Genomic DNA, 24,920 nt, shown 5'->3' with positions numbered 1-24,920 from the left:
CCTATTCATTACTTGGAGCAGGACTGAAGAAAAAAATATAGCAGTAAGAAAATTTATTATCGAGTGACCCAGTAACACTTGCTTTGCCCGAAGCTAAACCTAGTGAGTTTTAGAGAAGGCCACATAAACTTTTTTTGTTTTGCCTGAAGGGGGAAGACTTTTAATAATACTAAAAAGAGTCATTACACTTTGGAAGTCGACCCTCTTATGACTGATGTTCATGTGATCTTCTCATTTACCCACATCAACTGAGATTATGGGGGAAATCCATCTAGTTGTGATATGGCATTATATTGCAATTATGGTACAGGTGTGGTAAAGGTTACATTAGTGGAACAGCTGTGGTGGTGGTAGTGGTGGTGCAGTTGTGGTACAAACGTGCAATAGTTAATCAGCGGAAATAAATTGTACAGAATAAAAACTTGGATAAAACTACTAAATCTAAGTGCCTGGGATAAAAAAAAATGAAAAAGAATAAGAAAATATCTTTGGTAGGAATGAATAATAAAAAGGGCATTTTTAAAAACTTATAACCTACGTAAAAGCAAACACTTACAGGACACTGGAATGATGAGAGACCCATCCTTTGCTGTAAACAACAACCACATGTGCTTTAGACTTGTATTAAACAATGATATTAGTACTCTGTTACAGGTTTTTAATTCCATACAATTTAGTTATCAATGACAATTCCACAGCATCTGCAAGATTTAACAATAGAATTTCAACAATAACAAAAAGTTATATGCATTAATACTGGGAAATACTGAATTTCATAATTCATTTTGATTTGACACCACAAGGATACGGTAATTTAACCATAAGTAAAATCATTGTATCAGAGCCTCTGATGTATGACAGTAAATTCAAATGTCAACGTAAGCAGTTAAGTTACTGCTCATAGAAATTTCACAACATTCACCTGCCTTAGACAGGAACATTCACATTCAATACATTATTTTATAAGGTTTGGGGGAGGAAAGGAGAGGAGGGAGGAGGAGGAGAGGAAAAAAAAAAAAAAAAAAAAAAAAAGGCCTGGAAAAGTCATTAATATCATTGTGCCGTGAGGGGGGATCAGAAACCAAAATGTGGATCACACAAGTGTTAAATGAATGGGGCACTATTTTTATGACACTCCCACAACCAACATTTATATCCAAGAACCACCTTCTGCTTGTGGTACCAGAGTATTTTTGAGAAAGAAAAAGAAACAGATCATAAGCTGCACTTCATGGGCTGCCGTATCAGACTAAATTCTACTGTTGGCATATCCAAACTAAATCCAATCACAAAGTCCTTTATCATCATTAATAAAATAGAATGAGCCATGAACAGTAGATATTTATTACAAAATCTTTATTTTTAAAATTTGGTAAAATTTCCCTTAAAAAATTAGAGGTAGAGATATTTTACATTATGCTTTCAACATTAATAGAATAGAAATTAAAGACAGAATTAGAGAGCTATAGCACTAACCTATGAGGCCATATAATCAAAGATGAATTTGGGTTGTAAATATTGTACTGTTGTGATGGCCTCTTTAACAGGAAAAAGTAAAATAATAATCAGGCAGGCAATAAAAATAGAATTCATACAGCATGGGATACCAATGGATCTTCGATATATTCAACTGGGGAATGTAGTCAAAATAGGCCACTTAAAAACTCCATGTGGGAGGGGGGAGGGGGTGACTAGTGCCTTATTGTCAAATACTTTACCTTATTTTGAGCTGTATTTTTAAAATAAGCTAATTGTTTGCCCTTTATAAATGTATATATATATATATATTTACAAGAAATTAATCAATACAGGTTAATTTGATTGTATATATAAAAAATAAAATGAATGAAAAACACTCAAGGTAAGGTGAAGTGGTTTGACATCTCAGTACTCTTGAGTACAAATCAGGAATAGTTCAATATTTCTTTTTATTATTCGTACCCGTCACAAGAACAGCTAAATGCTAACTTTGTACTCACTTTTTGATGGCACAAATAACTGTTGGTGGTTCCAAAAAAATTTTTTAGCACACATCATATAAAATTCTATGAAATAATAAAAAACTCTATTATCTGTACATTTAAAACTTTCAAAAAGCATATTCCATTCACAAGTGGAAAAAGGTGAAGCCAAAATACAATATGTACAGTTAATTATAACATTTATACAAAGCTTTGATGAATCCAGTGTTGTTTTGTTAAAACTGCCATAGTTGCATCCTAGGGATTTTGGTTGACTGTGGTTGGGGTTTTCTATGGTTGCTTCTTGGTGTGGAATGAGTGCTATGAATTACACGCGGTATATATATTTATATATAATATATAGTATTTATATAGTAATGAGGCTCGTAGCATTGATATGATTTAAAACAACTCAAAATTACAGCAAAAAATAGTCTTGAAGTCTTTATTTCCACATTAATTCTATAACAGCCTCTTGAACTACTTTTTCAGCTTGAGCCCTGATAAAAGAAATACGATCTTTTTAAAAGACCTTTTATCTATCACAAATAATTTAGGCACACAGAAGGTATGGTCATTAATTTTATTATTTTTTTTATTGCTCACTGGTAGTAGCTGTTTAGTGTCCAGCAGACAGACAGACACTTTAAACTCCTGTCCAAAAATAATTAACAGTAGCCATCGTATCGCATGTTGCACTAGTAGTTCCATTCAATCACCTTCTCCACCTTAATCCCTTTCCAGCAGTACACGTCGAGCTTTCAACGTCAACGACTAAACGTGTACTGAAGGTAACCTGAGTCAATAGCGTACGGAGCTACAACAACCCTGCTGTCGTCTGTGGCGTCTTGGTCATCAAGCACTACAATGTAATATTTTTTTTTTCCTGGACCTAATGTTTCTCCATTTACTTTTCTGGGGAAAACTCCAAATTTACTTTGTTTCACAAAGGTTAATCATAGAGGAAACTTTTTTTCCCAATAACATCTAAACGGAGAATACAAAAGAATGCTCAACCACCTATTAGCACCATTGGATCATTTACTTCATTTTCATGATTCTTTTTTTCTGCAATCAAGGTACAAATGTATGTTTTTCTTTGGAGGTCATCACCGTAATAACCCAAGATGCTGGCAGTTGCATGACCTGACCCCTACTGAAATAAAGATGACAATGAAAGGAAATCGGGAAACAGCCCGACATCAATGGGTGGCACCATTGATACCTGCAACCTTGTCAGCAGGAAGCAAGGCACTCAACCAACTTGGCTTTTAAAATCAGATCATCTGATGTGCATAAGCAAACCTAATTTTAATTGTCATCGTAATTAATCCTGACCAACACAATGGCCACTCTTTCATGTCTGGGCCAAATCCTAAGAGGTCCTTTCAACACATAGTACTGTACTACACTAGATTCACGTCTTTCTTCGTTTTAAGAATGCCCTACTTGCTTCGCTTTGAGATTTTTTTTTTGTTTTTCATAATAATTCTAGTAATCATTAGAAGCTAACATTAGTTCACATTAAGTAACCATAATACTTTTTCTACTACCATTTTAGGGTCACCGCTGCACCACATAGGAGAGACAGACAATGCCAATTCTCAAATGGCAGTGTAACACACAATCATTTTGCAAGGTCATCGTTTCATCACATGAGACGGCTGCATTGAGGCAATCCATCCTAATAATAATAACAGTTTAAAACCTCCTGTACATTCAATAGATGTAATTTGAAAAGACCTTCAAAACACAGGTTGAGATTCATGCAGCTTAAATTTTTCTGAACATACATGCATAAATTGTATATAAATATATTTTTACTTTGCACTTTATAGCTTACTGTATTTGAAATCGTGTTATATATCCCAAATCACTACACATTATCTGATGAATGTACAGTCATTTCGTTTATAAAGGCTGGGTGACATGATCGGTGGTAACATGTAAATGGTAAAAGACATAACCATTATTATTCCATTCCTGTTCAAGCTTCATCTACTGTGCATGTTTTCAATTTATATATATATATATATATATATATATATATATATATATATATATATATAAATAGTTTCAACAACTAACCCATTCTCAACACTAATAGAGCATTTTTACTTATATGTGCTTACATTTGAAAAAAGGTTTTGTTGCTAGTATACAAATATTACAATGGTATATATATTAAAATACAAAATTTTCCCATTTTGTAAGAGAGCAAACAAGGATTATTTTTTATCAGATCATAATTATTAATGCTTATGCCTACTCTTCACCACTGATCTCGTCACATTACCACATCACAAAATCAAAATGCGAGTAATATTAATTACACATCTACTTAAAATTATAGGAATTGGTGCATGATTATGACAAATGCACTCTCTGAGGTCTCAGTTTCTTGTAATTTTTTCTTTTAATCATAAATTTCAGTTAATAATTATTGGACCACATTCCATCTTTATGCCTTGAACAAATGGCAATGCCAAGAGAAAAAAATTGAGTTTAATGTTCCTCAACCAGTTAAAAAAAGGAATTGCCATCGATAAGACATAACAGAATCTGGTGCTTCATCGCCAATCTCTGATTCTACACATGACGAATAAACACCCAGTCCACTAACATTCTATTTACAAAAGTCATTTGAGGTATGTCAGGCTTGTTAAAAAAATTAAGTAAAACATCAAGAAACATAACAAATACAGCGCCAACTACAAAGTCCTTCATTAACACCTTCCAATCATTAAAAATCATACATTGTTACCATTATGTCCTTTTTCTCTCTCTCTCTCACAGACCCATACATTTACATTTCCAGTAACTTATATTGTATATTTCGAGCTTCCTATAAAGAAAAGTCAATGGCAATATTAATGGTTTGAAAAAGTTAATGATGATTAATGTAACAAGTGCGACTCAAAAACCTTAATGCATGTGTTTGGATTACCACCGTCTCCAGCTGACCCGCAGTAGTAAGTGACCTTCATGCTGGAGGGGAGTAAGTAGTCTGAGGAACCTTCACCAGGGATTCGCTAAGGAACTTCAAGAACTCTGGGGGGAGGACCTCCAGGAGGGTTTCAGTAGAGGCAAACTTACCCTAAGCAGTTTCAGTTGAGGAACAATTCACACGTGAAACAAAATACGCTTGGTTACAACCACTCTCTCTTCCCGGAACCTGGCTGAACAACCACATCTCAACAAGAGAGGGGCCAAGTCGTCTCTCAAAACCTAAAGACTGAATATTTCTCTTTCAACACAAAACACACTATATCACGCCTTGAATACACGGTAACATAACATTCTCAAAGAGAAATTCACAATAGACTCCTAAAACACAAATTCTTTTCAGACTGGATCAAAGCTTGATGAGGAGAAAGCAGCAGCCAATGTTAATGAAGCTTCAATGAGTCAGAAAAATCTGAACTTGGAGATTTGGTGACTTTCTTTGAAACACATACGACACTTGCATTCATATTCATTACACTATAGATAATTGTGTGTTTTATGTATGTGTATATGAAGTGAAGTATGTTTGATCAACAAGCAATATTGCAAATACAAACAAACAACTTCATTTACTAAATATTTGTATTAAAGGAAAAATACCAATATTTAATAAATGAACGATAAACCTTCTGAATACCATACCCATCATGAAATATCAAAAACATGTTGGACTCTTATCTACAATTGTTGTGGTTGGCAAATGCAAGTCATTCACCCTAATCCAGTATTAGTGAGGTGAGAGCCTGTTAAGAAATTCTTCATAAATAGAGATTGGCATTTTTGTTAACATAGCTGAAGATCAAAACTGCAGTACTAAACCTGAAAATGCGATTGTAATGCTTTTTATGTTCTTACTGTGGATGTTGTGTATCAACAATAGCTTCTGAAGTCATAAAGCTACAGAACAACCTAGAAACCATTCAACTCCATTTCACTGGATAAACAACTTTAATTGAGGTATTTGCGGCACCGTCGTGTGCCACAAGTGCACGGTATTTTATCGTCTTCTATTGGGAACTTGTAGTCATAGGTCAATTCTTCTCCACGCATTATCCTTCTGAGTGCAAAGATTATAATGTGCTTTTTGCCAAGGATATCTACAACACGAGAGTAACAGTTAGGCTGGAAAAAAAGAAAAATAATGAGGTAAATAAACTGAAATCTCTGTACTAAGAATTTAAATTAAGAATAAGTTTTGTATGACCAGGAAAAAAAAAAGGCTAAGGTACCTGTAGCTGTAGTTAACAATCCTCTTATTCATTAGACCAAGAATTCATAAATAAAATCAAACAAATCTCTTATTAGGCTGAACACTACTATCCGTAGGCACTGTTGGTAGAGTACCTGAACTTAATTTGCAAGAGTATATAAAAATTACAACAAGGAAGACAGGAATTATGTGCTGAAATAAACATTATCTTAAAATTCTTTCATAACATGTTTAAAGATAATCAAAGACCAATGGAAAATCAACAGCAACTTACATCACAAGAATGATTGATGAATCTTGCTGCGTTACCATGCATGGTAGCATCAATAACAGTATCATCATCAATTCTGAACATGTAGCACCCGATGCCTTTAGATTCATAATCTTTTTCACGCATATCACACATGCTTGAACGTATGACCTGAAACAGCATGGTAACAATGAAACATTTGCAGTATATTTTGTTACTACTGCATATCTTTATCTATATTTCTAATCTAAACTATATATAATATATATATATATACACACACACACACACAAAGTGCTAACCCTATATTTTTCATATATTCATTTCACTTTTCCAGCACTTTATTTTGTTATATATGATTTTTGTGAACGTTTTTTCATCTTCACTTTTCTGTGGGAACTTTCACCAATTCGTGAGTTTTTTCTATGGACTGTATCTCTAAAATTATCACTAATTTGTTTTTCTTCTTAGAGCAACACTATTTATTCACTAATTACTGTGTTTTTTCATATTGTGTTTGTGACTAAATACAGATTTTTATGATAACAATGACTTACAGTGTACTTATACTGTACTACTGGATCTGTTTAGCTCATTCTGGGTTGAGCATAACAGGTTTACGATTCTCTCTCCCTCTCTCTAAGGGTAACGTAAGATGTATCTGAAATGATATTACTGTAAAGTGTTTTTGGATGGTAGAGCATACTGTACAATATCTAAAATATTAGGTAATTGTTCGCTAATATAGTTACTGTGATGGCGCAGTGGTAAGGTTCTCACTTCCCAGTCGAGAGGACCGGGGTTCAAATACCCGGTGGGCCACCAAACTAATGGTCTGAAAACTCGAGAGGGTTGGTAAGAAAGTAGGTTTTAGCCCTGAGGCTGGGGTTAAACAGTTGGTCTAGCAACGCAATGGCCACATGTCTTAGGTAACGGGACTTCTCCCCCACTGGCTGTTGGCCTGTGGTACTCATCTGCTTTAAAATTTGTCCAATTCAGTACTCAATGCATTTTGATAGGAAAAACTTGTCTTCGTACTCATCCTCTTCTTGGTACTCAACGTTCAAGCTAAATCATATTTGCGTCAAGACCTGGCTTGCTACACCTTTCTTTCAAAAGAAAGGGTTCAAGCTTTAGTCACAGAATTGCTTTCAGTCAGTGCGCAACCCTTGTTGGTCAGCTCTAACTTTTTTTGGGGGCTCATTTTTGTATTTATTCTGCACTCATTTGCATATAAGGTACAGTCAAGGGATTTATCTTCTTTTTTATTCACTTTCCTGTTTTTTTCAAATGTGTGTGGACAGGGTGATCAGAAAGCAAACTTCCTTGGTGGATTCTCAGGAAAATGCCTTTGTCTTTACCTAATCTTTTCCTTCTGAGCATTTTATAATTTCTAAATCCATCCTGACTGTCCTCCCTCAGTTGTTGTAGCAAACCTGCTGTATTTCTTATTTGCCTTACAAGGTGTGCCTGCCCCACCTTGTTGACCAGTTGCTTCCAGAGCTTTTTTCAGTGACATATGGTGATGTTTATATATAATTTCAACAGAATTTTTGTTAATGTAAATATTGATGATGATGGCATTGTTGTTTATTGTCTGAATGACTTTTACGTTACTGTTGTTGAGTCTACAGTAAACCCCCGCATTCGCATTCTCATGGTTCAAAGGGACTCACGATTCATGGTTCCTCTGTGGAACATATCTAGCCATCATTCACGGAAAATTACCATTCATGTATTTTTCACTGAGAAATATTCACTAATTACTATATTTTCATATAATTTTCATGAATAAATGCACTTTTTGTGATAAAACTATTAAAATACTCAGTATAAACATTTTTACAGGGTTTTTTCTTAGTTTAAGCTATCAAAATGGGCAGTTCTAAGTGTTTTTTAGAGGGGTTTTAAGCATTCATGATTTTGACCTATTCATTCGGGTGTGGGACACATCCCCATGTATATGGGGGTTCACTGTATTTATTAGTTCTATTAATGATTTTATATTATTAATTTTGATTCTTTCAGGAGACACTGAGCTGAACCCTGGGCCAGTTACTCATTGCAATAAGAAAAATTGCAAAGTACTTTACTTAAATATTTGAGGCTTAAGGTCAAATTTTCTAGATCTCCGGGGTTGTGCCCATAACTACAATTTGATGTTTTTATCTGAGACTCTTGTAAGTAGTAACAATTCGAAGGTTGAGTTTGATGGCCCTGATTTTTTTACCGTCGCAACATCTCACATGCACAAGGTATGGCTGTATACAAAAATTCCTGATGGCCTATTAATCGTCAGAGAAATTTGGAGCGTACTTGCCATGAAGTTTTTTGTTTTAAAATTTTCATTAAGATCTACTATGTGTATGCATTTGCTTTTACCGCAATCCAAATATCGACGATTCTATATGACTGCCTCTTGGAAAGGATTAGTATGGCTCAGTCTCATGATTTAAAGGCTTCATTCGTTTTTGTGGAGACTGTAATGCAAAGCACAGCAAGTGGCTAATTTCAAATTACACAAATCAACATGACTGGTCTGCTCGAATTCTGTGCATCCTCCGATTTTATCCAGCTAACTGAGGAACTCACACACATTTCTGGTAATAGATTAGACCCCATGTTCACAGATGTTCCAGCTATTGTGGAATCCAAGGTCTATGAGTATGTAGGCACTTCTGATCATTGTGCCACTGAGATGGACACATCTGTCAATCAATCAGTATATTCCTAATGCCACTATTGGAAAAATAGTGTGGCTGAAATCTAGAGCCAACTGGGATCGCATTATTGAAGCTTGTCAGGCACTTAATATTTCAGATGCTATATTAGATCCTGATCCCAAGAAGCTAAATGAAATGCTGATGGATATTTTAGTAAAGGTATGTCCATAGGAAGGTCATCAAATTCAGGACAAATGACCAGCCACAGTTTGATGATACATGTAGACAAGCTTACCATAACAAACAGACCAAATTCAACACAACGGAGACAAAATCGTTCAAATGAAAATTACAAGCAGAACATATCATACAGCTGAGAGAAATTACAATATACAGCTGAGAGAAATTACAATAACTCCCTGAAGAGGAAACTTGAAGGAATTAATCAGCCTCATCTGTGGTGGACCAAATTGGTATTATCTATCTTTGGTCAGGCTTGCCTTCGATTCCACCACTAACATACGTTGGTTACTGGCCCTATGGAAAATGCTGAGCTTCCATCATTCTTTCGAAGCTAAGCAACCAGCTGAGGATGTCCCTCTCCCTGATACTTCTCATCCTGACCCTATTCTTACAAAATTGGCATTTCACTCTAAGGATGTTACAAAAACTCTGGATAATCTTGATAGCTGGAGTGGAGAAATTCCTCATGGTTTCTTTCCTTTTTTTTTAAAAAAAGGTTTCTAGTGTTTGTCTCCCAAGATCAACAGATTCTATAGATTTTTATGTTGATGTAGTATCTTTGCAGATGCGCACAAGCCTGTTCCAAAGAGTAGCATATCTGCTGACTGCAGTAACTACAGGCCAACTTCTATTCTCTCTGTGCTCTCCCAAGTTGCTGAAAAACTTATTTTTAAGCCACTACGTATGTGGAATCTAACTGATTTTTAGTTGGTAGTCAATATGCATATAGAAAGCAGTTAGGTATCTGCGATGCTCTTTTAGACTTGACATACCATTTGCAAGAGAACCTTGATAAGGGTTTTGAGTGCAGTGTATTTCAAATATATTTTAGTGCTACTTTCAGTTTTGTAAATCATAAGGTACTTATTTATAAACTTTAATCTTGGAGTGGGTGGATGTTTTAAGATTACTTAATACTTAAAGATTTCCTTACAGGTAGGCAGCAGCTGGCTGCTGTTGATGGGATCTTTAGTGAACTGAGCTACTTTATCTGGAGTTCCACAAGGTAGTGTTCTTGGCCCACTATCATTTTTGGTGTATACAAGTGATATGGTTGTTGGCCTGGAAAACCACATTGTTCAGTATGGCAATGATGCAACACTTCTGGGTGTAGTAAAGTCTCCACTTATGAGAAATGAAGCTGCCCTCAGCCTCAATTGGGCCATAGGCCAGATCCGTGGGTGTAGTTGGTGGGGTATGAGGCTGAACTCCAGTAAAACGAGAACACTATTGACTAGATCTTGTACAAATTTAAACCCCATCCTCCCCTTCAAGTGGATGGGACTTTGCTGAATGAGTCTGAAGCTTTACCTATTCTAGGTGTAACTTTTGTGAAACATCTAATGAAAGTTTCAGCAAATGCCACACGAAACTTAGGTATTATTCGTAAGGCCTCATATATTTATAACTGAAAAAATCAGTGCAACCTGTTGTAGGTCACTTAAGCTTCCTTTACTAGAATACTGTTCTCCGATGTGGATGCCTGCTTCTGCCAGAGATTTATTTCCTTGAGATAAAGTGGTTCATGGTGGTAAGTTTCTGTTGCCTAATATTAGCAGTTATGACTTGGACCATTGATGGATGGTCTCTTGTTTGTTGCTTTTTCATAAGATGTATTGTAATAAGAGTTCTTTCACATTCACAATTGATCTCTGATTTGCTGAGCAGCAGCACCAATATACAGTAAACTTGCCTCGCTGTCGAACTTCTCAGTTCCTGAGGCCATTTATTCCTCACACTGCTGGACTGTGGAACAGTCTCCCTGAGGATGTCATGCAATTGGATCCCTGGGGATGTCATGCAACTGGAACTTTAAAAGTTCAAGCAAAGATGCGCTGCATTACTACCCTAATGCTATTCTCCTTGCATTTTAAGACATTTTTATCTATTTATGAATTTATTTTTAATAAGTGAGATCTCTTCTTTCTGAATTTCCCTTTACCTTCTCTTACTTCCTCATGAAATGGTAGTGATACTAATGATACCTAAAAAACATTCATCAGAGGCACAATAGTGCAAAACATGAGATAATAGCTAAATACAAAAGTGGGATCTATGTGTCTGATCTTGCTGCCAAGTATCATATGCCCAGAACTACGATCTCTACTATCGTTAAAAAAATAAAGCAGCAATCAAAGCAGAGGATATAGCAACAGGAGTTAAAGCTGTGGCAAAGCTGAGATCTCAGACACTTGAGGAAGTGGAAAAATTGCTTTTAATCTAGATTCATGAAAAACAATTGGCATGTGAAAGTGTTTCCAAGGCTGTGATTTGCAAAAAAGCAAAGGTGTTACACACTGATATTTTACAAAGTCCGGTACGAGCACTTAAGATAGCCAAGTGTTCAAAGCCAGCCATAACTGGTTTGATACTTCAAAAAGAGAACTGGCATTCACAGTGTGGTGAGGCATGGAGAGGTAGCCAGTGCCAATAAAAATGCTGCCGATGAATTTTTTCATGAATTTAGGAATTATGTGAAGGCTGAGGGTTTTATTCCTCAACAAATATTTAACTGCGATGAGACAGGATATTTTGGAAAAACATGCCCAACATGACCTACATAACTTGTGAGGAAAAGGCATTGTTAGGTCAAAAACCAATGAAGTGAATTGAATATAAGTTTAGGTCAAAGGCCAAGCACTGGGACCTATGAAGTCATTTAGCGCTGGAAGGTAGGTCTGAAAGGTGTAACAGGAGGAAAACCTGGCAGTTGCACTAAAATATTTGTTAAGAGAGGGTGGATAGTGAGATGGAAGAAAGATCTTCTTTTAACATGCTTTTTTCCCATTTGTATGGGGTAAGCACGATGCCTTCTTTTGAAGGACTTTGATTTGGCTTTGGGGTAGACTGTGTAGTCTTGATCGGCTGCCCTGCCAGTCATCGCTTAGACCCCGGTAGCTTATGTACATGTATTGTACCAGTCACCAGTGCCCTTTTCTCCCAGCAGCGAGGAGTCGTTGTGAGATTAGGTCGACAGTCGAGACGTGTGAGGTGTCTGTTATGTTTTTAGATGATGTTGGAGTGGCTTTGTTTATGTATGTATTACTCTGTAACACCCATTTGCTTTTAAGCAAACCTATCTGTTGATTACATACATAATCCCGGGGTGTCTACACGGATAGCAAAGTGTCTGCCTCTCTGACTGGTCGGCTGTGGATTTGAAACCTGCACCACACACCTCTAAGAAGTCCGAGGCTGCTGCTCTAACCAACTTGGCCATGAATAGCAAACCAATGAAGGACAGGATAACTATGTTGCTATGTGGGAATTCTAGCTCAAGCCATTAGTGGTCTATCATAGTGAAAACCAGTGAGTTTTCAAAAAGAGCAACATTAAGAAAAACAAGTTTATGAAAACCCATTCTCAACATAACAGTGAGACTACTTGACTTGATTTATTTGGTCACCTAATGGCTCCTTGCCATTAGGGGACAAATAAATCAAATATATTCAAATAGTAGAGAACAATATTACTGTTTTGTTTTAAATCTTCATACTAATTACATGCCTTTGTAATGTTTACCTGCCCAGTGATGTGGAGGGCAAATAGCAAAAGCTTGGGTCACCAGGCAGATTTTCACGGAATGGTTATAAAGTTGTTAGCCCAACCACAAAAATATATTTACTGTTGTCTACCTCATAAAAATACTGTGCTTTGTATCAACGCAACCTTTTATGTTCTTGCTTTTGCAATTAATGTGTGGCTTTTTCTCAGGTGTTTTCAAGTTCTGGCTACAGTGTACAATATATTTACATACTGTACAGGCAGTTCCCGGTTATCGGCTGGGCTCGGTTATCTGTGATCCGTTTTTACGGCACCTGTCTAGCAACAAAAATTGCCAATTTCCACTTATTGGCACTGATCCATACCTAAAAGAGGCGCCAATAACTGAAAATCAGCGATTTTCAGATATCGGCTATTTTCGGTTATCATCACGCCACCAGAACGGAACCCCTGCCGATAACCAGGGACTGCCTGCAATTGCAATATTGTTAATTTACACTCAGAAAGTAGTTTTATATGGTGAAAGTGTCACTTTGTTCAACTGGCAATCATGCTCAGCAATTCTGAAACAGGTAAAATACTAGGTAACTGCATTCATGTATGTACTCTACCTGTTTTTTTGAACAGGTAATCACACTGGGAATTTAAATCATTGTTAATCAAATGTATAAAAAGATTTTTCTAAGCTTTGGTTATTTAATGTTTGTGCTGGAAAAAGGTTAATCAAGTTATTTTCATTATCAGTGCATCCTCAACTTATGCCGCTTTTTCAGTGCCGTTGACAGTGTTTTACAGTACCGTAACTTGAAGTTGCATTTAGTTACGGCACCATAAGGCCATTTTTTGGCGCTAACAGCAAGAATAGGCATGAAGTTAACAACGCTTACAGCTCTGTAACTTGATGGAACATCAAGTTTTGGCGCCTTACAGCGCCGATAACACAGAAAAATTGACTTATGGTGCAGTGATGGAACGGATCCCCCACTGGAAGCTGAGGACGCACTGTTTATTGGTGTGCTTTCTAGGGCAGTTTTATTCTATTTACATACTTCCTTTATGCTTTTGTTCTACAATAGCTTACAACAAGAAAACAAAGTATGAGTGAGTGCAGCAGTGTGGGTTGTTCTTTGTACAGCCTCGGGCTCTTTGTTTGTCAGTACATATGGCAGGGTACCAGGTAAGGCCTGAGGTGCCTTCATATCATCACTGGCTCAAGTCCCAACATTCTGCGCATTTTATGCTACAAACAAGTGTTCACCCCAAAACACTTGTTAAAGTGCATGAGAAATGGGATGCAAACAAGTTATTTGGCTTTGCTCAGAATAGACCTTAAACAGCATACATTCCTCTCTGAAAACCATGTAATTAACAGAAGTGGATTCTTATGTATGTGACAGTTCCCTAGTCTCTTCTTAGTCAATCAAGTAACATATTTCATTGGACAGTGCCTCAACATCCAGCATGCTGCTTCCAGCAACTGATACCACTAATGGGTAGGGTCTAACTTATTGCCACAATTTACTCAATGCACTAAATTTAGCTAAACCTAAGAAATTCAGCAATCACTACTCTACAATCAGGAAATGGGATGAAAATAAAGAAGCATTCTATACAGACATAAAAAGTCTTGTTTTCAAGGATAAATCACATACTGTGCACATATAAAAATAGTCAAGAAAAGTAGAGATTACTTTTCTGTAGCTAATATAGTGCCTATCCAATACTACTCTTTATAATCCATCAGTTAAAAATTAAATAATACAACTACGAAAAGCTCCCCAAACTCCATCCAAGTTTAAACAAGGGTCTATTAATTATATTTAAACCAGCACCAAAGCCAACCAATCAAAAAAACTTTTTTATTACCACCTAGAGATTTCTGTACAACACTGGGAATTGAAAGTGCATTAGAAGCACCCATTCTCTTGTGAAAGCCAAACTGCTACCTAAGGAAACTGTGATTGCTTTCATCATAGGCATTCAAATGTTTTGCCAACAATGTTAAAAACTTTAAATAATGTGGGATTTCCAGAAGTAGAGTTTATGAAAACCCATTCTCAACATAACAGTGAGACTACTTGACTTGATTTATTTGGTCACCTAATGGCTCCTTGCCACTAGGGGACAAATAAATCAAATAAAGATATTCAAATGGTAGAGAACAATATTACTGTTTTCTTTTAAATCTTCATACTAATTACATGCCTCTGTAATGCTTACCTGCCCAGCATACTCTATCACCATCTCTCCAGAATCAATGTCTCTCTTACAGAAGAGTCCTCGACCATGGATGCAAGATCTAAAGACACCCACAGCTTCTCTTGCAGTTTCTCGAAGATGGCGGTACCTCATTGCCATTGGCAATTCCAAGCTTGTTGCACGTCTGTTAAAAAATACAGAGGTTGAATAATGTATAAAAAATGACAGTTCCATCTCTACAACCCCACTGATCATTAAGCAATCAACTGGATAACATAATTATAACATGGGTTTAATAGGGAAGTATTTCTAGTAACTAAAAAATATTTTGGAATTGGTCATAAAAGAGACCTCACATAACTAAAAAGCCACATAATTAATATGCACATAATTATGAAACAAAATTATACAAATAAAAAACTAAAGAAAGAAACAGGAAAAAATATAAAGAGAAACAGGAGAAATGATTACATAATTGCCAAGCTGCAACAAACTCCAGACATCTTACTTGCATGTCAACTCAAATAAAATTATAAAACCATCTGGACAAAAGAAAAGTGTTAGGAGATTTAAATTAAAAACATAAATGATCATAATATTTTTTTGTAAATATTCATCTTACTTTCAGCATTGAGGCATAAAATAATCAAATAGGACTATTTAAAATTTTATGGTTGCACTGCAACCCATATCAATGTTATAAATTTTTTAAAATTATTATTTTAACATTTGAACCAACCTAGGTTTCATGACTAGTGAACGAAAACTTTGGACATGTTTAATCACTTTTTCCAAAATTTGGCTGCACGTAATATCTTCTTACGGTTTTGATATACTGACAGATTTCACTCTAATGACACATACTATGGCCTTATTTTATAAAATTAATGTATTTTTGCATTCAAATAAAATAAATATGCAGCATGTTAGTAGCCAGTTAGTGAATTCTGAACAAAATCTATTCAGTCATGTACCATCACTTATGAACATGGCTGTACTGCAATATTATGAGAATGATTTACATGAAATGAAAAGTAACTTTCATAAAATATTTACTCCATACTGGCAAAGGTAAATGCCAGAAAAACATAGGCCAATACCTGATGGCCCACAAGGTCCCCTTTTTCCCCCCCCCTTAGAATGGCTCTAAATATATCCCCTAGGTCTTACATGAGCTGAGTATCTGATAGAGTAATTGTTACCCAGATGCTGTAGACTACCAGTACTTGTATGTGGTAGAATTCCATAATGCTGTAATATTGCCAGTATTTAATCTAATATCACTATCATTAGTGCCACTGTTATTATTATTACAATAAAATCCCTAATAACTGGCACCACTGGGACCAAAGGGATGCAAGTTATTTGAATTTGTTGGCTGCACAAGATATATCTGTCTAAAATGCCACATGCGTTCCCTGTTGTTGTTGATGGTACTGTTGTTTATTGTTCTGTTGATTTTTACAATGTTACTATTGTTATGCGTTTATTCGGATTCTGATTTTGTTAATTTTATTTCTTTCGGGAGACATTGAGCTGAACCCTGGGCCTGTTACTCATTACAGCAAGAAAAATTGCAAAGTACTTTACTCAATATTTGGGGCTTAAGGTCAAATATTCTTGATCTCCAGAGTGTTGCCCATAACTACGATTTGTTTTTATCTGAGACTCTTGTAAGTGGTAACAACTCAAAGGTCGAGTTTTCAATCCCAGGGTTTGAGGGCCCTGACTTTATTTATTGTTGTAACATCCCACATGCACAAGATATGGCTGTATACCCCAAGTCCAGCTGACCTATTTATCATCAGAAAAATTTGGTGTGTAGTTGCCAAGAAGTTCTTCGTTTTAAAATTTTCAGTAAGTTCTACTATGTTTATGTACTTGCTGTTTACTGTATTCCAAATATCGACGATTCTATATATGACTGTCTTTTGGAAAGGATTAGTATGGCTTAGTCACAGGATTCAAAATGAAAATTTTTTAATTAATTTGTATTTTTCATAGCTAACAAACCTGCAGTCTTAACATTAGGATAAATCTTCTGGCACCAGCTGGAAACCAGTATAAAACAACAAGAATTTTTTATGCAAGAAATTGGTGGCATCTGGTATCTGTCATGGAGGTGAGATGAGAAGCAGGCAGCAACCTTGTTTCAACCCCATGATGTCTTAGTTTTCTTATAGCCCATGGTTAACTGAATGAGGGGTGGCTAGAGGTGGGCAGTAAATATTAAGACCGCAGGTTTGTAAATTTAAATTAATTTAAAATTTGTCATTTGTTCATACAGAGCAAACCTGGGTCTTAACATTAGTGGTGGGAGGTAAGAGAATCCCGAACCGACTGGAGGTTGGGCACACCAGGTCATAATTCCTGAATAAGAGAATTCAAAGGAAGGAGACCTAACCTTCTTATCTCTTAGATATGTGGGTATCCAACAGTCAGACTACTGGGCTAAGTCCAAGGCAGAAATTCATTGCATTAAAGGAAGTTACAGAGCTATATCTGTTCAGATAACAAACTAAGCTAGCCACCCATACGAGTTTGTTATTATTCCTCTCTCCTTGCTAGAGAGAGAGATAGAGGAAGAGTTGCTATTGCTAGGTTTATTCGTGTAAAATAAAAACAATTTAACAGTAAGGCTACTTCACTCACTTTACAATCTTGGAGTGGGTGATATGTTTTATGATTACTTCAAGGTAGGCAGCAGCAAGTTGCTGTGGATGGGATCTTTAATGAACTGAGACATATTGCGTCTGAGTTCCACATGGTAGTACTCTTTGTCCACTGTTATTGTTAGTGTATACAAGTTACATGGTTGTTGGCCTGGAAAACAAAATTGTTCAGCATGCCAATGATGCAACACTTGTGGGTGTAGTAAAGTATCCACTTTTGAGAAATGAAGCTGCCGTCAGCCTCAACTGGGACATGGACCAGATCAGGGGGTATAAGGCTGAACTCAGTAAAATGAAAACACTATTGATTAGCAGATCTCATACAGATTTAAACCCCATCCTTCCCATCAGGTGGATGGAACCTTGCTGAATGAGTTTGATGCTTTAACTAATCTAGGTGCAACCTTTGACTCGCATCTAACTTTTGAGAAACATTTAAAGAAAGTTTCAGCAAATGCCGCAAGAAAGTTAGGTATTGTTCATAAGGCCTCGTATATTTATAAGTGATAAAACCAATGCAACCTCTTTTAGGTCGTTTGCACTCCCTTTACTAGAATATTGCTCTCCAGTGTGGACGTCTGCTTCTGCCAGAGATTTCTCTCTTTTAGACAGAGTGGTACATGGAGGTAGGTTTCTGTTTTCTATTACTGGTAGTTATGACTTGGACCATCGATGGATGGTCTTGTTTGTCACTTTTTCATAAGTTGTATTTCAACAGAGATCTTTCACATTCACAGTTGATACCTGATCCCCTTTTCCTGCCAAGAGCAACCAGATTCGCTGAACAGCAGCACCAGTATGCAGCAAATATGCCTCGCTGTCAGACTTCTCGGTTCCAGAGGTCCTTTATTCCTCACACAGCTGGACTGTGAAACAGCCTCACAGATGTCGTGCAATTGGAACTTCAAAATTTTAAGCAGAGGTGCAATACACTGCTACCCTAATACTATTCTCCTTGCATTTAAATACATTTTTATCTATTTGTTAATTTATTAATTTATTTTTTTCTTTTTAACAAGTGAGTGGGATCCCTTCTTTCTGTATTTCCCTTTATCTCCTCTTACTTCTTCCTAATGAACATCATATTCTTTGGAAGCCTGAATTTCAAGTCAATGGCCCCTCTGGGATTGTTCCATATGAATAGGTTTTATATTCTGAATAATAATAATAATAATAATAATAATAATAATAATAATAATAATAATAATAATAATAATAATAATAATAATAATCTTGTATTCCACCTCTCCATACCAGAAAATTTACACAAAGTGCAGCATGCGTCAAAATCCACACAACTTAAAACCAGAAGACACCATTACTTTGAATGTCACCCAAATATGAACTCTGTGCTAATTAACTAGGTGATCATGCAATAAACTTTGTAAAAAAACGAACACCACAGCATGCAAATGTGTTGGTTTGAATTTTCTTATTCCTGAGCCACTAACTCAAAAGTACTTTTGCTGAAAAATTAATGCATACATCTTCCCCATTCAAACACTAGTAACTTACCTTGTTGTTGAAAGCTGTATTTCATCTTGCTGCACTGGAGCACGCTCAGGCATACGACGATGTTTTGAAGCCAACCAACTAAAGATATCATAGGGAGAGCGTGTTTTGAAAGACTCGGTACGGGCACAGCCTGTTGGGTTCTCTTCAACAGCACCTTCTTCTTGAGGTCTACGATGGAACTGTGACAGTTTTAATTACTTTAGAAACACATTGCTCACCAATTTTGAGGATTGCACATACTGTATATGAAAAAATATTCAACATCGCCGTTAACAGTTAAATCAATGAAAAGTATTTCAATCCTGCTTCTACGCTAAATTTCAACAAACACCGGTTTATTAATCCATAAGAGCAACTTTTAAAACTTACTGCTAAATTACAGACCTTCAAAACCAAATGCACACAGTATACATGATGTATATCTAAAGTCCCAAGTTCAGCCCTACAAGGAGTCACGACTTCCTTGACTGCTTTATTCTTTCTTATGAATATTGCAATTGACTAACAGAGTTGCTTTATAAAATATTTCTATTTCTTCTTTCCCAAGTATTTCTCTACCATATTTATCCACATTTGATCATTAAGTTAATTCTCTTCACTTATCCAGTCCTATCATTTTAAACATGTTGCAAAGGATTTACTTACTTGGAAGGAGTATTTATGACAGTCTTTAGCACCAGGCAGCTGCTCAAGCAGGTACTGAACAGCATTATGAGTGAGGCCAAGCATATGAAGACCTGATATAGCTCCTCCACCAGGCCCACTGTCAAACTGTACACTGTTGGCAACCTTGGCATCCATTTTCATGTTCGCCCTAGCAGCTGATACAGCATCAAATACCTTCTGCCACACTTCTGATATATGGCGGGACTCCACATGAAAGCCATCCTCTGAGGTTAATTCAAAGACAATGTATGGTTCTGTGCTACAAGTCTTGGGTTTTTCAAAGATGGATGGATCATCCTGCGAAGGATTAAGCATAGGGTTGATAGAGAAATTTGGTAACTGTTCATTAACATACAGATCCTGTGATATATCTTTATTGGCAAATATCAGGTCTTTTTCCTCATCTCGACTCTTTGTTTTCTTTCTTTTTGGACCAACAGAGACTTTGGCCTTAATTCTCAATTCCTTGACTTCTGGAGCTGGAAGAGGAGCATCTGGACCAGATAGTGGCAAAACACTAAAACCAGTGCTAGTAGAAGTGTCTTTACGCACAACAAGTCTGTATGACTGCGTCTCCAACTGTTCTTTTTTGTCTTTATCTACACTTCGACTAGCAAAGTCATTTTCAGAATCAGATTCTGAATCTGAAGCCACTCTTTGGAGTCTATTCTGAACCTTTAAAAAGTCTTTGGACTGATTTTCCTCATGCGGAGTCACTCTTTCTAACTGTAATACTTCCTGTCTCTGCTTCTGACGTTCCATCTGCTTCTCTTTCATTGCATCTCTATAACTGTAGGTAGGCCTTGGACGTACGGTGGCAACTTTAGGACTTGTTTCAACAGAAGTTAACTTTGTTGTAGAACTACATGTTGATAGAGAAACTACAGATGTAGTGGTGATTACCGCTGGTGCAACTGTTGCTACAGTTCTTACACCAGAGATTGGCCTTTCAGAAAAGGGAAGACGAGAATGACTTACACTCTCTTGAACAGATGATGTGTCTCCAGCACCAGATGTTGTGGTGGTACTGAGGGAAGGAAGGGGTTGAATGACCTGAGGGGCTACCGATGCTTGTGGCCGTTGTCGAGCTAATGGAGCTGAATAATTGCCTATTGCAGATGATGTTGGTAAACTTACAGATGGGGTATGGCATGGCACTGCTGAACTTAAAGTAGTTCCAATGGACTGGCTCAAATGAACTGGCTTAGCTCCTCCACTGCTGAATGACAGCTCCGGAGACAAAATGCTTGCAGTTTGCTGTGGCTGTTGCTGCGATGTGCATATTTGGCTGTTATGTATGTCAGAAAATGACAAGCAAGGTGATGAATGCATCTGTCCAGTAGGTTGCTGCATATGGTGTGATGCTGCAATCTGAGTACCTGGCTGAGATGAAACAGCAGCAGGATTATACTGCATAACTGAGCTGACCTGCTGTTCTGGGTGTTGTTGTATAACTTGAGTCTGTGTCTGTGGCTGCTGCTGCTGTTGCTGTTGAGGCAAATACTGAACAGGCTGCATACCAGAAACCATTGCTGGTTGATTTATAACTAAAGCTTCTGGTGTCGTGAATGAATAAGTTATGTTTGTGTTGACAACTTGTGGCATTACAACAGAACTTTGCTGTGGGGTAACAACAAGCTGCGGCTGAGGGACAACTACAGGTGTAGTAGGGTAAGTTACCAAGCTTCCCCCTCCACCTGCCATTTCCCCATCACGGAAACTACCTACGTACTGTAGAGTATATCCCTGTGGAACAGCCACAGAAGGTGCAGAGACCATTGTCAAAACCTGAGCCTGAGGATTCACTTGTGGGGAAACTTGCTGTGCAACCTGTGTTGCTACTGGAGATGCCATCTGCATAGCAGGACTTAAAGTTACTGGAGAAGCTAGCTGAGGTGTGGCTGAATAAGGGCTTGACTGTCCACTAAACTGCTGGAAAGTTGCAGCAGTGGGTGCAGCCTGTGTTATTAACTGAGCTGAAGTACTCCCCATTGGCTGCATTGCTACCTGTATTGGAGCTGCTGTTACTGCAGTAGCAGGTGCCATCTGAATGCCAGAATTTACACCCTGATAATGATGTTCTTGGGCAGGCATAGATGGAGCCCGACGGTAACTATAATTACGTGCCCCTCGGAGCAAACGCATATTTGAATACCGTCTGGGACTTGAATTTTTCTTCACTATAGGACTAAACTTAACAGGCGACACAGGAGGTGGTACAAAGACATCTGTACCAGGTGATGGGCCTCCTGGGACTACTTGTAACAATTCCACATCTTCCCCAGAGGCTAAAGAATTTTTCTTGATAGCTGTTCTCACTTGCCTATGAACTCCAGGTTGGCGAGGTAAATTAGTGTCTAATCTAATTTTTTTAACAGCCTGTTCTTCCCCTGAGGGTTTTGGACGGCCAAGTACATCAGGGTTATCTTGAGTCGTCTCACCTAAAACATTACCAGCTATTCCCTTGGCCTCCAGGTTGGAAACAATATTTTCTATCAATGAAATGTTCTGACTGGTTGAGAAGTCCTGGAGAGGAATCTTTGGTGAAGCAGAACCTTCAATGGATTCTATTCTGATAGAGGACATAGAGCTTTTTGGAGTTTCAGAGATTTCCTGCATAGTCCCAGACACTGGGAATGGGGGTAAATCTGTTTTTATTTTGTCATCATCATCATCTTCAAGTTTAGTACTTTCATATGGATCATCCTCATCCTCTGAAGTACTAGAACTGTCAACTTCAAAAGTACACGTCTCAATGTGCTTCTGGTAACTTTCCTTGGTTCTGAAAAGAATAGAGAAATTACCTTTCATTTATCTCTAACCACATATCAAATGAATGTGAAAAAACCTTGAAATAAAAAAAATGGCTTTGCCAAAGAGTAAAATTTCTTAAATATACAGTATATACAAACAATTACAAAATCTCTAAATTTCTTGGAAAGATGCCCAATACTTTTTAAGTATATAGTAAAGGATTATGCTAACAGTTCTCAAGCAATGTATCTTATAAGGACTAGGAAATAGGTATAAAGAAACCTACTGTTTTATATAAACAAGTTTTTATACAAAGCATTTCATCATGACAGCCTAAATTTGTGAGAGGCATCCAGGTGCATGAAGCATAAAGTCCTGGAAGAAAGGAAAGGAAAGAAAAAAAAAAAATCCCTGTGCAAGATCCGCCAACTCCCTTATTACTTGAGATACTTCTTGACATTCCTCATTCTATCTTACCAAAGTGAAGAGAGAAAGACACTATAATTTATGATGAATGGTTTTGTATATAAATTTTTTTGTAAAAATATGAATTGTAATCACAAACCCATACATCACAAAACAGCCTGAATTACTATTTAGGTGGAGGGACAAAGCAAACAAATCCAGAAGCAAGACATTGCCACTAAAAGTTCATTAGAAGGAAAGATAACAGGGTGTAGTGAAGTGCAGGTCCACAATGAATGCTCATGGGTTTAAGATTTGCAATGGAAGGATCTCCAGGCTTTGGCCACTCCCATTATTATTATTATTATTATTAAAACAATTTAACCATACCACTGAGCTTACTTATCAGCTCTCATAGAGATGGCCTGAAAGATTTGGATGAAATGCCAGGTCTAGGCCAGAGGCCAAGCACTGGGACCAAATAGGCCATATGTTATGGTGATGGAATGAGTGAATATGAAATTAAAAACTGCACAATGGGCATACTATCTAATACTGGAACACACTCACACAACAATTACATTTACTTATGTTTCCATATATACTCACTAAAACGGTATATTAAAATTCAGAATAAGTTAAGTAATATTTTAATTTTCTTATTTTAAAAATCATTAAATGCCTTCATGGTTTTGGGATTTTCATTATTTATTTATTTTTATACTTTATCAATTGAATCACAGTTCTTCACGCACATTAAAATCAAATTATTAAAAATGTAGAAGATTTTGATAAAATTTCTCTCATTGATCTACGTCCAAAATTTGATAATCGTTGCTGGTTGAATTTTGGACATTCACACAATACAAGCTTGACTCTTATGATCACTTTGCACTCCAGGCAAACGAGTATGGCCTATTTGAAGACGTGTCAGAATTACTTGTGTGTATCTCTAACTCACTCTCTGATAAGATGAACTCCATTTTCCAACACTGGATTTTATGTTTCAAGTTATTATTTTCAGCTTCTTCATTCTATATATTTTGTCATTTCCTTACAATGATTGTTTTTATATAACTTATATAGTCACTAATAGGGATGTTTACATTTGCTATCATCATGTGGACTGCTTCTTTAGCTGCTTTATCAGCCTCTTTGTTTCCTTCAATACTTACATGGGCAGGGATCCAACATATTTCAATATTTTTTCCATTTTTATACAACTTATGGGGTGAAAACTTAATTTGTTCTACAATATTATTTTTTGGATTGTAACTTTGAATGGCTTCTATGGCACTTCTGGGATTGCTATAAATCACAAAATTACTAAATGAGGCTTTTTTACTTAATTTTATGGCTGAATGCTATTGCACATAACTGTAAATACGGAGGCATTATCACGTAGAGAGAACTGATATGTTTTGTCTTGAGATACTGCAGCATACCCCACTCTGCACTGTGATTTAGATCCATCTGTGTATATTGCAAAATGTGGACCTTTTCCGATATGTCCCACTGTATGTTGTCTATGGTGTTCTGGAGTATGTGAGTAACTTTTTGATAAATATTTTAAGTGTGCAAATTCTCATTTTACTTATATTTTACTACTGAAGGTAGTTATATATTTAAATTCAGTGACTCGAACAATCTTCTACCTCTAATTGGGAAAGGTGGTAAATGACTGTTAATAAATACATGTCCCAACCCAAATGATTTTTTGGTTGGAAAATCACTTGTCTGAATTCTCAGAGCACTCTTCATTATCACTAACTCTATGGAGAAGGAGAGGTAGTTCACCACATTCAACTTGTAAAGATGACTTTGGTGATGATCTATTATCATATGCCTTTTCAATATAAAAAAAAGACAGCT

At 36.6% G+C, this 24,920-nt stretch overlaps 1 protein-coding gene across 4 annotated transcripts in view; it reads right to left on the bottom strand.

The window, feature by feature from the left end:
* Positions 1-4,079: 4,079 nt before the first annotated feature.
* LOC136836444 (histone-lysine N-methyltransferase 2A-like) overlaps positions 4,080-24,920 on the bottom strand; it is a 116,749-nt gene continuing 95,908 nt past the window's right edge. For all 4 annotated transcript variants that reach the window (XM_067100708.1, XM_067100709.1, XM_067100710.1 and 1 more), the window contains 5 exons: positions 19,869-22,671; positions 19,224-19,402; positions 15,058-15,220; positions 6,452-6,598; positions 4,080-6,089 (listed from right to left, as the gene is read on the bottom strand). In XM_067100708.1, coding sequence (XP_066956809.1) covers positions 5,916-6,089; positions 6,452-6,598; positions 15,058-15,220; positions 19,224-19,402; positions 19,869-22,671 — 3,466 coding nt within the window. In that variant the 3' untranslated portion in view covers positions 4,080-5,915. The remainder of the gene's footprint in view (positions 6,090-6,451; positions 6,599-15,057; positions 15,221-19,223; positions 19,403-19,868; positions 22,672-24,920) is intronic.

Source organism: Macrobrachium rosenbergii, chromosome 56, assembly GCF_040412425.1.
Source record: "Macrobrachium rosenbergii isolate ZJJX-2024 chromosome 56, ASM4041242v1, whole genome shotgun sequence".
Taxonomy (NCBI): Eukaryota; Metazoa; Arthropoda; class Malacostraca; order Decapoda; family Palaemonidae; genus Macrobrachium; species Macrobrachium rosenbergii.
This window is presented reverse-complemented; position numbering and strand designations above follow the sequence as displayed.